The 13,927-nt window shown below is 42.3% G+C and overlaps 2 protein-coding genes across 24 annotated transcripts in view; one reads left to right on the top strand and one right to left on the bottom strand.

Annotated features, from left to right (window-relative positions):
- Positions 1-7,487, top strand: part of dock7 (dedicator of cytokinesis 7) — a 41,246-nt gene extending 33,759 nt beyond the window's left edge. For 12 of the 21 annotated variants that reach the window (XM_017420438.3, XM_017420455.3, XM_017420453.3 and 9 more), the window contains 7 exons: positions 2,828-2,962; positions 3,042-3,131; positions 3,206-3,442; positions 3,600-3,743; positions 3,847-3,953; positions 4,131-4,298; positions 4,851-7,487. In XM_017420438.3, the coding sequence (XP_017275927.1) occupies positions 2,828-2,962; positions 3,042-3,131; positions 3,206-3,442; positions 3,600-3,743; positions 3,847-3,953; positions 4,131-4,298; positions 4,851-4,893 (924 nt within the window). In that variant the 3' untranslated portion in view covers positions 4,894-7,487. Of the gene's footprint in view, positions 1-2,827; positions 2,963-3,041; positions 3,132-3,205; positions 3,443-3,599; positions 3,744-3,846; positions 3,954-4,130; positions 4,299-4,419; positions 4,440-4,850 lie in introns of all 21 variants that reach the window. The other 9 variants (XM_017420454.3, XM_017420444.3, XM_017420440.3 and 6 more) reach the window with 4 other exon arrangements.
- On the bottom strand, positions 5,714-13,676 carry usp1 (ubiquitin specific peptidase 1). Of its 3 annotated transcripts, none has more exons than XM_037974129.1 (9): positions 13,348-13,676; positions 12,604-12,852; positions 11,812-11,956; positions 10,512-10,613; positions 9,960-10,129; positions 9,061-9,764; positions 8,804-8,959; positions 8,387-8,588; positions 5,714-8,142 (listed from the first exon to the last, which is right to left on the bottom strand). In XM_037974129.1, the coding sequence occupies exons 2-9, from the start codon at positions 12,768-12,770 to the stop codon at positions 7,377-7,379; spliced, it is 2,412 nt and encodes an 803-aa protein (XP_037830057.1). In that variant the 5' UTR covers positions 12,771-12,852; positions 13,348-13,676; the 3' UTR covers positions 5,714-7,376. The 3 variants fall into 3 exon arrangements, with proteins under 3 accessions (XP_037830057.1, XP_017276089.1, XP_017276088.1); XM_017420600.3 differs by having other exon boundaries at positions 8,804-8,962; positions 11,812-11,953; positions 13,348-13,668; XM_017420599.3 differs by having other exon boundaries at positions 8,804-8,962; positions 13,348-13,663.
- Positions 13,677-13,927: the final 251 nt, after the last annotated feature.

Raw genomic sequence — 13,927 nt, 5'->3', positions numbered from 1 at the left:
TACATAGTTCCTGCTTGGCCCTGCTCATGTTTTTATTTTTATTTCCTCTCATCTTTTTGTTTGCCAGCTGTGGGCATTCTGTTGCTCTCTGCTTCGTTTCATCCATCATATCCATTAACATTTGCAGACATTGTCAGCTGTCTGCCCTGCTGGGAACACTTGCTGTCCATTCAGCAAACCCCTCACCTGTTTTCCTGTTTCCTCCCTCCTCTCCTCGTGCAAGAGGAGCTTGTGTTATTTATTTCTTCCAAACGTGACAGCGCTGGCAAGGCTGTGCATGGCAGCCGCGATGTGACACTAATGACTAAAGTCTACGTGAATGCATCACGTGCACAAACCGCACTTTATCCACCGTCATCTTCTGTCTGTCTGCCGATGTCGGCACACACTCCTGTCACACTTCATCTCATCTCGTCTTCATGCACAGGGCTCGATTTTAGTGCTCAGGGTAGCTGCTCGTCCTGTTGTTCTTACCACCTACAAATAAATGAGCTTTTTAAAACAAAGATGCAGCAAACTTTGGGTCGAAGCCGGAACCACATTCCTCAAGTTTTTCTTTTTTGTTTTTCAACTAACAGTAATTTTTGAGTTACTTTAAAAAACAATGATTATTATAATTTAGTTTTATTCTTGCTCTTTCTTTAAACTAAATCGACCCCTGGTTTTGTCCATTCATCGTCTCATTTTGTTAACAGTATTAACCTCTGAGTGAGTTCATGGTGTGTTGCATGAATCGGTCAGGCTTTTTACTTGTTCCTTGTGGAAATGCACTAAGGGGTGCATGGTGTGTGGAGGGCTCTGGCTCTTTATTTTTCTTTCTTTTTTCCCTTTTTTTTGTCTTTGCATGGATTCTGGATTCTGAACAAGTTTATTTTCTTTCTCAAAATCAGCGACAATGATTTTGCTTTTGTGTGTTGGTTTGTGTTGTTTTTGAATTTTGTGGGGCAACCCAATCCTGATTAAAAATTTGTTCTGTTTTCTCTTTTTTTTGATTTTCCCGGTTGCCGACCCCTCCTTCCCACTTTACTTAATTGTGTCTTGTGGTAAGTGCCTTAGTCTTCAGGGCATCAACAGTGTTGCCTAAACATCTGTTTGTAGTAGTTAAAGTAACAATAAGTGATTTATTTTCTGTATTCTGTTTGCTGTCAGGAGTTACTAGGTCAGATCATCTAATTGTCTTTTAGAGGAGACTTTGTTGCTTTGGCTTCAAGTTTTTACAACTTCCATCTTTTAATGCCACACACACACACACACACACACACACACACACACACACACACACACACTTTGTGTTCTTTGTTGTGGATCTCCTGGACTCTTCTTTCCCTGCTGAGATTTGTGCATAAATGAGTTTAGATCTGGATTTGTTTGGTACTTTTCCTGTTACTGAACAGGTTTACAGATATATCAGTGAGTTTGAGTGAATATTATATAGTTATTGTCCATTTTTTGTTTAATTTTGATGTAAACCTTCTTTTTGTTTCACACCTACGTGTCTTCTATCGAGTTTATAATCCAAGTGGATGAAAGCCTGAAGGTTGTTCTCTTTTCTTTCTGATGATTTCCACATTTCTCAGTTCACTGACGCTCTCACACCTATAAAGATCATCAAACATCACACGCAGATATTTTTCATGTCACATCAAACTGATATTACTCGTATTTCTGAACTTTTATAGGATTCCTTTACAGATGATGACTCTTGCTCCTGTCCCTCTTCTTGTTGTCTCACTTTCCCATCAGATCGTAGAGCAAACATTTAAAGGGTCATAATTTTATTACAGAACAATAATCTGTACACCTCACCCATCTGATCAGAATGCTCCACAAAGAAACAACAGATTTTTGCCATATTTGTTATAATATATAAATATATCAGTCATAAATTGATGAAAATAAAATTAATAGTTTAGGCTGTCATTGTTTTTTTTTTTTGGCTATTAGCATCGTTTGTACACTTCAACCAGCAATAGTTTGGGTCATAAGTCTGTTTTGTGGATCACAACCTGGTATAAATTTCACATTGTGAAGAAAACCCAGAACTTTGAACAACATAAAGAGTCTCACAGTTGATGGCTCTGAGATTAAAACCAGCATCAAGAAGTCAAAGTATATTGTTGTCAGTGTTAGGACAGTTTTAAAAGATAAAAGACAAACTTCTACAGCACTGAAGTTCCTTAAAGCGCAGCTGTTTCCACTACAAACAGAAGAAGTTTAGAACAACCAGCAGCCCTAAAAGAACCCTGATTAGAACCTGACAGAAACCTGCTCCGATTCATCCCTCCGGCTCTTAGGCTGAGTGTCCACACACTTGGACCTCAGTTTGTGTCTCTGTGTGGACAGAACCAGGCGGGGATGGTAACGTTATTGATGGAGACAGTTTGAACTGGAAAAACAATCAGGTAGAAGCAGAAAAGCATTCAGTGTCTTAATCTGAGGGGAAGTTTTGGATTTCAGTCAGTGACCCAGCCTGGTTCTGTGCCAAAGTAAGGGATGAAAAATGAAAAGATCCTGGAGGTTTCTATTGCAGCCCAAATGTTTCAGAGTTTAAGTGAAGGGTCTGAATATTTCCATCCGTCCTTTAGTCTCAGTGCTTTCATAAATCAAATCAAATAATAAATAAAAGAAATAAAAACCTGTTTTTGGTTTAGTCATGGTGGAAGATGTCTCTAAGGAGACACATTTTAGAAAACCTGAAATGATGTAAAACTTTTCTTAAAGCAACCAGGAAATCAGCTCCGTGTGAAAACACTTTCACTGCATCTGTCCAGTGTTTGGGATCATGTCTTGTGTTTTAACTCTGACAGCCACTTTCCTCCGCTCACAGAATGGGAAGAGGATGTTTGGGACGTACTTCAGAGTCGGTTTTTACGGTTCAAAGTTCGGCGACTTAGAGGAGCAGGAGTTTGTTTACAAAGAACCTGCCATCACCAAGCTGGCTGAAATCTCTCACAGGCTGGAGGTAAACCCCAACACGCAGCCTCCAAGACTCGGGCAAATTACTGATACTTAAAATAAAATCCATATCTCTGTTCTGTTAGAGCTTCTATGGGGAGCGATTTGGAGAGGAGCAGGTCGAAGTTATTAAGGACTCCAATCCTGTAGATAAGTGCAAGCTTGACCCCAATAAGGTCAGTGCTTTCTAAAGCATCCTTTCACGTGCTGATGGTATCAGGAGAAACAAAAAACCTCTTTGTCTTTGCAGGCATTCATTCAGATCACATACGTGGAGCCGTACTTTGACACTTACGAGATGAAAGACCGCATCACCTACTTCGACAAGAACTACAACTTGAGGCGTTTTGTGTACTGCACTCCTTTCACCCTGGACGGGAGGGCCCACGGAGACCTGCACGAGCAGTTCAAACGCAAGACCATCCTCACCACGTCACACGCCTTCCCTTACATCAAGACGAGGATCAACATCATCCACAAAGAGGAGGTGGGTTACCCGTTCTCCAGTTTACGTCACTAACTGGATGAAACTACTACAATGTTTTGGATATAAGTGGTGAAAAACTGTTCCTTTTTTCCTTAAACCTACTATTTGCCTTTCTCTAAAACCTTTTCTCTGTGTTTTTGTTTTGTTTGTTTTGCAGATTATTTCCACACCCATAGAGGTAGCGATCGAGGACATGCAGAAGAAGACTCAAGAGTTGGCCTTTGCCACCCATCAGGACCCGGCTGATGCCAAAATGCTGCAGATGGTCCTGCAGGGATCAGTGGGCACGACCGTGAACCAGGTTAGACGAGCAAAACCAAACTAAAAACAGAAAAGCAGCAGTCTCTATTCATAAAGCTCTGAAAAACAAGGCTTTAGACGTGTTTGTTTGTTTTTTCTTTAAGGGGCCTTTGGAGGTGGCTCAGGTGTTCCTGTCAGAGATCCCCAGTGACCCCAAACTGTACAGACACCACAACAAGCTCCGGCTGTGCTTCAAAGACTTCACAAAGAGGTACATCACTGCCATTCACCGGTGAAAGCTCAGAGACACCTTTAAATGTCATGGATTTTGTTAGGAAGCGATGTCTTTGGAACTGAAATTTCTCTGATTTCTGCCGGGTTTAACGGGCTGTACGTGAGCATCGGTCATCAGTTTAGAGTTTACATCTGAACGTTTGTCCCGCCGAAGGTGTGAAGACGCCCTGCGGAAGAACAAGAGCCTGATTGGCCCCGACCAGAAGGAGTACCAGAGAGAGCTGGAGAGGAACTACCACAGACTGAAGGAGGCGCTACAGCCCCTCATCAACAGGAAGATCCCGCAGCTTTACAAGCCTGTCCTGCAGGTGAACTCACACAGGTGAGCCCGAGCCTGCGCCCTGTGTGTGTGTGTGTGTGTGGGAGAGGACGCTGGTGTTGCTTATGTGCTTTGGATGTAAATTTAAATAAGTTTTTGTTTTGTTTTTATAATAATCATGCAGCAAACGGACAGCTTGAGAAGGTAGTTTTCAGACTACATCTGTGTTTTGTGTTATTGTCCCGTAAAAACCAGATTTAAGGAAGGAAAAACAAAGAATAGTGGTACGAATTTAAACACTTGGAACCCCAGTGTGGATGTAGTAGTGCTGCACACAAACAGAAACAAATTAGGAATCATCGTTTCCATTATTGAGTGTTTTGGTGAAAGAAAAACCTGTTTTTAAATGATTGTCATTAGCATGACTGAACTGCGTACAAAGTAAAAGACGATGGTAGCCTGCATCTGCTGCCAAACCATAATAAATCACATCCCGTCCATCAGATCAGACTTAAAATGACGACTGAAATCCAGCAAAGAAATTTCTAAAACTGTCAGATTGTAAATCCAATTTAAAGCATTTAAGAGATGATTTTTTTTTTTTCCAATCCGCAGAGATTCGTTCAGCAGGATGAGTCTTCGAAAGCTTGAGATTTGAAGACGAAGGGAAGGCACTCACACAGACTGCAATATTAATTTATTCACAAGTGTACATAGGACTGTCCCCTGAAAGTGGTGTAAAAAGAAAGGTTACGAGTTGCAGCTTTGGTACGTCATTCCAGTGTCTTAATTTGTTTACAAACTGTTAACAATCAGCGACGCGAACAAACGGATCTGAACGGTTAAAGAGATACCTTGGCATTTCCAAGTTCTTGGCTTGCCGTTTGTCCCGCAGCTCCCTTCAACAAAACAACGACTCGTGATACCAACACAACATCGGAGCTGCGAGCTTTCAAACCAGGAAATAGAAAGAATGTTCTGAGGTCAGTATAAGTGCCAAAACCCTCCTTTTTTCTTTTCCAGCCAAAATTTTTACAAGCGTCCAACAGAAAAGGTATTTTACACGTCAAGGTGTCTATTTAATCATGTACGATTTGTCTAAAAAAAACAAACTGTATTCAATTTCATGTGTGCACTTTTTTTTATTATAGTGTAGCAACGCATTTTACAACTTGAAAGTTTGTATTTTGAAGCGGAGGAGAAAAAAAAAGGAAAACGTGCAAAAAATGGTACCAGTATTTATCATGATGCTTTATTATTATTTTATGTTGAAGCAACAATATTTTAAAGTTAGGTACTTGTATAATTTTATGTAGTTTTTGTTTTACTTTAAATATTTTACTAAATAAATATTTAAATGTTCAAATGGTGTCTTTTTATCTGCCTAATTGGTGTTTATTTGTGGAATTCTTGCTAGTTTACAGTCAAACTAAAACAAAAGAAGTCATTTTGTAGAAATTAAAGTCAGAAACATGAAGTGAAGATAAAAAGTTTATTGCTCATCATGTGAAGCAGCTCAGGCTCCAGATTCACCGAGCTGCTTTCATGCTTTCCATCAGGATGTGTAAGAAGATCATTTATAAGTTTTATAAATATCCACTTTGACTCGTTTGTTGTGAAGTCATGTAACACCAGACCACAGATCCTGGAACCAGTGCAAAACATTTAATCCTCAGTAATGTGAGCTTTGATTAAACACGTTTATTACTTTGTTTAATAACATTTTTACATTTTAAACTTTGGGCTGATGGGATTTAAGCTGCTTGCATTAAAACACTGAGGGAATGTCTTCAGTACGTTTTTTGTAGTCCTCACCAGTCTGTTAAAGTGGTTCTAATAGTCTGAATTTTATAAAACACTTTAGTTTTAATTCATTAATCATCTGTATATAAACAGCTAATATTTATTAATATACAGCCGTGGGTTTGGTCCGGCTGTGGAGTCAATAAGTCGAGGAGAAGAACCCGGATGTCCTCCTCAGCTCCTCCAGGACCCCAAGGTGTTTCCAGGACTGAGGGGTTGCATCAATCTCTCCAGCAAGTTCAGGATATGCCTGGAAAACCTCAGACTCCTTTCGATGAAGAGGAGCCCCGCCCACTCCACGCCAGAGCTCATTTCAGCTGCGCACATCCAGGATCCTCGGGACCACAGCCGATGGTTGGACCAGTAAATCGAGGAGCTTTTAGCTGCTTCACCTCCACAGACCGGAGCAACGCCCTCAATCCACCCTCTCCATCCGACCGTCACTCAAGGACCAGACTCCCAGACACCCGGACTCCTCCCCGACCCCCTCCTTCATCCGGTCAAGAACTACGAGAAGTTAACAATCTAAGGGGCATTTTGGGTTAACCCCCCTGCAGCAGACAGCAGACACGACCAGTTTCAGGTAAGATGATTATGAATAACCTTCCCTCAGAAACACACTTTAAACATTTTAATCTGTTACTTTAAGAGGAGTTTAAATAACACATTTAAATCCCAGGGTTGTACAACTGAATGATTTATTTCAAATAAAACAATTTTTTTTGTATTTTTAAAACCCTGAATGTTTCTTGGAGGAACCATAGATTTGATAAGATGTAAATATGAACTGCTGCTGCCGCTTCTGTCTGTCCAACAAATCGGTCCTGAGCTCTGTCTTAAAAAAGAAAGTTTAATCAAAACCCTAAAAACAAAAGACCATTCCAAAGAAAATCTCTGAGACATGGGCAAATTGTTTCCAAAAAATATTGTAAAAGGGAAAAATATATATTTTGCGAAACCCCCAACAAAAGGTTTTTAGTAAAACAAAATAAAAAAAACCTTTACTCCGAGAAAATAAATTGATCTGACTTCATTAAAGTTTGGCTGAAAGTAAAACCAAACCACACAGTAACTGCAGCTGAGACAATAATGCCAGACACAGTGTCAAAGGAACAAAAAGGCTTACTCATCCTTGACATGTAGAAAACCAAAAACCTGCGTGTTGTTTGAAGCCTTCCTGCAGATGAGGGCAGGAAACGGGCCTTGGTCCCACAAGAGCAGCCGGCCGCAGGTACAACTTCCTGAACTGAAAGGAACCTCAGCTCAAGATAACCACTGATGATTTTGGCACGAAGCGTCACAGACGTAAGTGTCTGTTGGCTGGGGGCGGAGCTCGTTTCAGTGTCCGGATGCTGGCATCCTTTTGTAGAAGAGCAGATAAGGTGTCGACGAGGAGCACGTCTCAGGAGAACAGGCTCGCAGGAAGTCGTCCTCCTCAAACAAACGCACCTCAGAGTCATCAAAAAGCAACCATTTACCCTCAAAGTCCAGGAGATGGTTCAGGGGCTGCCGATCTGCGGCCTCCATCCCTCCTGAGGACATGGCTGAAGGCTCCTCTGCAGCCTCGGGCTCCTTTTTAAGTCCACCATCAGTGTTTAGCCTGGTCTTTCTCCGCTTTGATCCCTCTGCTGCTCCACGCCCGGCTGCTTTGCTGCTGCCATTTGCCAGCTCCACGCTGGGCAAACTCCTCTGTCCCCCCAGGAGTCCAACACTACCCTCTGATAGCTTCTTGCTCCCTGATTTAGTATTAGCTAAACTTGCACGCCTCTGTCCCCTTGCATTCAGGCTGAAAGACACTTCTCCATCATCGTAGTCCTGGTTTCCATCTTTCTGTGCTCCCTCTTTGCTTTCTTTCTCACACGTCTCCGCCTGGGCCTCCTTTTTGTCCTCCGGCCAGAGCTGCACGTCTTTCAGGTCGGACATGCGGATGTAGGTGGTGTAGTGGCCACTGCTTATGGTGATGCCGCTGTGCATGACCACAGCAAACAGCTGGTACTGCTGTTCTTCAGCGGGCGACGGTTTTGTGCACCACTCCTCCAAAGACAAGGTCAGGGGTGTCTGTAAGGGGGTGTTCACTTTACAGAGGCCTGCGTATGGGTCCAACCTGAGGAAAACATGAAGATCAGTCCCCAGAAATTAATCACCACCTTGGCATTTTAAGGACAGATTTATCAGGTTTATGTATTTTATATCATTAAAACTGTTATTTTTTCTTGCATTACTACAAACAGATGCTGGTACAGCCATTTTATAACCTCAGAAACTGCTACAGAAGTTTAAACATCCTCAAGCCTGACCCACGTATGCAGCAGAGTAAAAGCAAAGAGTTGGATTTGTTCGAAACTCACTCCAAGCTGCTGGCAGAGAAGCGCTTCAGGTGAATGGTGATGACTTCGGGAGTTTTGTCAAACAGCAGACTTCTTTCGGCCTCCGTGTAATGATGGCAGGTCTCACAGAAGTATTTGTCCTCCCCAACGATGCGCTCCACTGAGGCGAACTGAGCGATGGCCCACTTCAGAGTCTTCAGCTCCGGCTTCGGGTCCGGAGAGACTGAGCAGAAAAATACCAGATTACGTCATCAGCTAGAATATTTCCTAATTTCCCATGGTTGGTAGGTTGGTAGTGTCAATAAAAATGTACAAAAACATTTTAAATAATATGATCATGTTCACAGCTGTCACTGAATCATGGCAACATTGCGTCTGTGAACACATTATTAAACCCACAAACAAATATATATATATTTGAATTTTTTTCCTCCTCACCCTCAGAGAGGTCGTCTGGGCTGCTGGGCTGGTCGTCGAGGACAGGGACACTGATGTCCTGGAAGTCCTCTCTCCGCTCTGTGAAGCTCTCACACTCCAGACAGCGAGTCCTCAGAACCAGTCGGCCCTGAAACAACTTTTCCATCAAGCCCAGGACTTCTGAACCAAACAGAAACACACAGACACTCGGTTATCCACTCAAACATGAATAATTCAGGGAAGAAGTCTATCACACCATTCCTTCTGAAATAACACACCTTGATGTTTCTCCGTGCTCTTGTCATCGGTGGAGCTTTTAGCGGACACCTCTTGACCAGTCTTCTCCTTCGGTTCATCCGTCTGATTGGTTTCCAGCTCTGCTTTGTTCTGATTCTTCACAGTTGTGGAGCTAATCTTCCCAACGCTGCAGAACTTGGAGAAAATACTCGGCTGTTTCCCCGACGATCTCAGCCAGCCCAGCTTAGCTTTCTTCTTCCTCTTCCCATCCGCCTCTTTAGTCCCTTTCTCATCTTTCGCCTCATCTTCTTTCCCTTCCTCCTTATTCAGTTTCTTCTCCTCTTTGTCTTTCTGCTGAGAGCCATCTGCTGTGACATCACTGGAGGACTTTCTCTTGGAGCGAGTGAAGGGTACGCTTTTACAGACGTTTTCCTCTGCAGAGTCAGACTTTTTGGACTTGACGGACTTTGGCTTCTTCTTAGCGTTTCCCACCTCGGTGTCACTCTTCCTCTTGCCGCTGACTTGGCCGTCCTCGTCCGTGGAAGGTTTGGATTCAGTCTCAGAGCAACTGGAGACTGTACTGATGTCGTTCTCCGTTTGAACTTCTCTAACGTCATCGTCCTTCTTCTCCAAGTCCTGCTCCTTCCTGATGGTGTCGCAGGCCTCCTGAATGTATCCCAGGATGCACTGGAGAACCTCCTGAGCATCATGCTGGAGATGCCCTTCGTACATGGGGTTCAGCTGTCTGCAACACAGAAACAAAGCCAACACTGTTATTCACTCTTCAACTACAGCAGCTACAAAATCATATCCTGTTCACGCTTCTGTCTGAAAGTATTCAAGTTTCACCGGATGCTGTGAGACGCTCAGCATCAGTACTTAACTTGTACTTCAAATGAGAGTTCATTTAGTTTAAGAAGGTTACTAAATGAAAATTAACCTGAGCGTGTTGAGTATTTTGCGAGGAGGCGTGGCCAGCTCTCCTTCGCTGAAGCCGTCCAGATTCAGCAGGTAGCTGGACTGCAGCTGCTCAACTGAAGTTATCAGACTGCTGAAACTCCCGAGGAGCTCAATGTGAGCCGGCAGAGCGTCGGACACGCCATCTGACTGCTGAGGAAATAAAACAAACCGTAAACAGAACTGTCTTAAACAGGGGTGTCAAACTCTGTTTCTCTCCTGCGTGTTTTAGACGTGTTCTTGCTTTAAAACACCTGCTTTAAATGGATGACTTGTTGCCATGCTCCTGGAGAACCTGATGATTTGGTGAGGAGGTAATTAAACCATTTGAATCAGGTGTGTTGGGCAGAAAAACCTAAAACTCCCAGGACAGCAGAGCCTCGAGGCCTGGAGTCTGACACCCGTGGCCTTAATTATAGCTTCATATCTAATAAACTGGTTGTATTTGAAGAGTCGCAATTTACATTCAGTTCTTCAGGAGTGACGTCACATTTTTAAGACTGAATTTTTACACAATTATCTTTTTAGAACTAACCTCTTCACTTTTATCAGCTTCTTCCTTTGGCTTGTCTTTTCGTTTGGACAGGAGGAACAGCTTCTTTATGCCTTCTCTGAACCCTGGGCAGTAATACAGAACCTGCAATCAAAATAACCCAAGAGTCGTTACATTTTTAACAGCAAACACCACCATAAAAACTGTCTCTTTGGGGACTGACAGCGGTGGTCCGTGGGACACTAATGAGACCAAACGGAGGCTGTCTCTGAGGCGAGTCACAGAACAGATCTGATGTGTAAGGTCCACAGTAAAGTCACTCCGCTCCTCGAGCTGTTTAAAAACCACACAGATGCTTGTAGGCCACATGTTTTAGTGGAAACACGTTTCGGTGAACCATGGCAGCAGAAAGAGGGTGACAGAACTACAAGGTTTTATTTTTTCAAAAAGTGGCCAAGTCCTGCAGTTACACCAGAATGAATAAAACAGCTGGCATTAAAAAACAAGATTTGAAGCAAAGAGATTAAATTTCCAGCTTTCCTTCATGCATGAGCAGCCATCTTCAGGTAATTTGCTTTGATTCGTTCTCTGAAGAACTTGATGTTTCTCCTATTCTAGGAAAGAGGCGAAACGTGACACCACAGCGGCAGGCAGCATGTGTGTGAACAGGTGTTAGAGGAGATCACACAGGTGTCCAACTGTGTGATAAAACCTCCAGTGTTTGTCTTTTCCCATCCAAACACCGACTCTGCTGATAAGCTACAATGAGCTGATCTGGACACACACGATACATCAGTCAGGAGGACAAAACACGCCGTGGAGCAGCTACTTATCTCCAGCCTTAAGCTGTTCCAACACAAGACACTGTTTTAGCTTCTGTTACAAACACCTCTTTGTTTTTAGGAAAAAGATAAGTCATTTTATCTCTTCGGCTCTAGTTATATTGTTTCGTTTCTCATTTAAGACCCCTTTTCACATCTTCAAACATTGTAATGAGTAAAGATCTTCATCACAATGACGAAATATTTAACCCACTCAGAGCTAAAGTGCATTTTAGCCACAGAAACTAACTGTAATGTGTTGCACCAGGTCCTAATTGTTTGCAAACTTAACAAAATGTAATTCACAACTAATAGCATAAACACAGTGCCAAACTATTGTTGAATTATATACAGTTCTGCACGACATTTTGAAACATGCAGTTTGAAAGCTGCTGACCAAAACAAATTTGTGAAAACATAAATTTCAAAAGTTAAATACTGTAGATTCACCGGTGGTCTTAGATTTATCGAACCAAAGAAAAGCTGTAAGATGCATGTTATTATTTGACTTCACTGCCCACCTGTAAGATGCTGTTTAAATAGCAGGTGTTACCCAGGTTGTTGAGGCCCACAAAAGGCACCAAGTTCTCCTTCTTCTCACATGAGACGGGGAGGCCAGGTGAGGCAGGACACGGACAGGGACCGTAAACCACCTGCTCACAGCTGCTGGAGGGTGGAAAACACAACGAAACAGTTAAAAGGTTATCAGCTGCAAACAGTTTGACTTTTAAATGACTGCCTATTTTTACACCACAACACACTCCCAACATGGAATACCTGCACAAACAAGAACGATGCAAATGACCTGCGTCGCCCTTTAACAGTAAAATAAATACAGTATAAATCTGTAACTCAACAACAACATATCACTTATTAAGTTAAGATACCGAAATGATGCCTGGTCCAAAGTTTCAACATAAATAATTTACTGTTTCTTGAGAACAAGTGTTTGCATTTTAACGTTTCAATTGTCTTATTTAGCAGCATATGTGAAGTAAAACCCATTAAATCATTTTATTGCATGTTTTAATTAGGGCTTCAAACGCCAAAAGCAAAAACGTAAAAATCTTTAGGTCCGCCTGAATGAGTTTTATTGTGTTTTTTTGCCTTTACATGAGTTGACACTGTTAGATTTATGATCCCATTTTGAGTTTAATTGAAATGCTCATTAAAAAGAATGATAGACACCCATTTCTGTGGAGCTGTGAGGATGTATTTAACACAAATTAGGGTGTCTATCTTAGCTTCTCATATGCTGTCCGTGTGTGAGAAAAGACACATTTAAAACGCAATCCCTTGTATGGAGGACCTACCTGGCCTCGGGCTCTTGTGGTTCAGTTTTGGGCTCCTCTGCCTGGGGTTCAGAGAAATCCAGAGCCCGTTTGGTTTCTTTCTTCTGGAAAAACTTCAGAGAGAGTCTGTTCTTCTTCATGGGACTCCCCTGCCCTGCCACAGCACCCTCACCTTGCAGACCTGACATCTTTTTCTCCGGGATGATGATTTGTTTTTGTTTATTTATTTATTTTTCTTCCTCTGCTACTGAAACACAACAGCGACCCCCGCTGGCGGAAAGGAGAAATGCAGATCAATTTTAGCGGGCGCCATCAGAGTTCAACACGAAGGAGCGTAACTACGCACTTAAGTTTGAGCTGTAGTTATGCCATTCAGAACAAAAACCCTCGAACAGTTCGGTGCAGACAGATCTGATTTTGCGGTTCAAACCCAGTTGAAGACTGAACGATGTCTTACATGACATATTAGCTGGCTAACTTAATGACGCCCTTATAGCGACCCCCACACCCCTTCTTCCTCCCCTTCCCTTCCTCGACAACTATTACAAAGCCGTAGCGCGTCTGATTTTAAGGACAGTGACAACAAAACGCACAAGTGACTCGATTTTGATCAAATATCACAAAACAGTAACGAAAGTAGGTCGGCGCGGAGCGGTGTTGTGAAGTGGGAGGAGTAAAACAGCCAGAACGCTGCCTCGAGCACTTTAGTTCAAGCTAACCAACTGCCTCGATTATTACAGCGAGCACGTCGCTTTAAAATCTTACCAAAACGAGTCATTCCGATTTTAGGTTTGATAGTTCCCGCCCAGATATCCAGTCATTCGAAGCATTTACTCGAGTGTTTGAATATTCTGAAGGTGCTGGGGAAGTTGGCGCTTTTTCCTCCTGGAAGACCCGCTGACCGTCACACTGCCGATAAAACACCCGCCTCCGCTTGAAAATATCTGGCTAAAATGTACCCAAATGACGGCTATGCTTGGCAATAAAAGTGTATTTTTCGTGCTCATAAAACTTTAAAAAAGTGAACAACGCATCTTTTAAATTATTTAACGTGAAGCAATAGCATTCCACACAGCAGGCATAGATTAGGACACCTAAATCAATTAGGCCCTTCAAGCAAGTTAGAAACGCCATGTTTGTAGTTTTGCGGAAAAAACAGCAAGGTAAACAGGAAAAAGAAAAGTGGAAGTTAAGCATGGCCTTCAAATTTAAAGCGAGCAAGTTGAAAATAAAAATCCTTTCTTTCAACAAGCGATATCAGTTATGTTTGTTAAAAAATAAAAGTTTTACTTTTATTTCTATAGTTCTTACGTGGATAGACATCTGCTTTGTAGATGTTTTTGTA

Source organism: Kryptolebias marmoratus, linkage group LG24 (genome assembly GCF_001649575.2).
Source record: "Kryptolebias marmoratus isolate JLee-2015 linkage group LG24, ASM164957v2, whole genome shotgun sequence".
Classification (NCBI taxonomy): Eukaryota; Metazoa; Chordata; class Actinopteri; order Cyprinodontiformes; family Rivulidae; genus Kryptolebias; species Kryptolebias marmoratus.
Note: the sequence above shows the minus strand (reverse complement) of the source record. Positions and strands in the feature narration are given on the sequence as shown.

Excerpts from the sequence above, each read along its gene's own strand:
- usp1 (XM_017420599.3), bottom strand. The coding sequence starts at position 12,770 with ATGTCAGGTCTGCAAGGTGAGGGTGCTGTGGCAGGGCAGGGGAGTCCC. Across the intron at positions 10,130-10,511 it reads AAGCTGATAAAAGTGAAGAG|CAGTCAGATGGCGTGTCCGA; the intron begins GTTAGTTCTAAA and ends TTATTTCCTCAG. Across the intron at positions 9,765-9,959 it reads AAAATACTCAACACGCTCAG|ACAGCTGAACCCCATGTACG; the intron begins GTTAATTTTCAT and ends TCTGTGTTGCAG.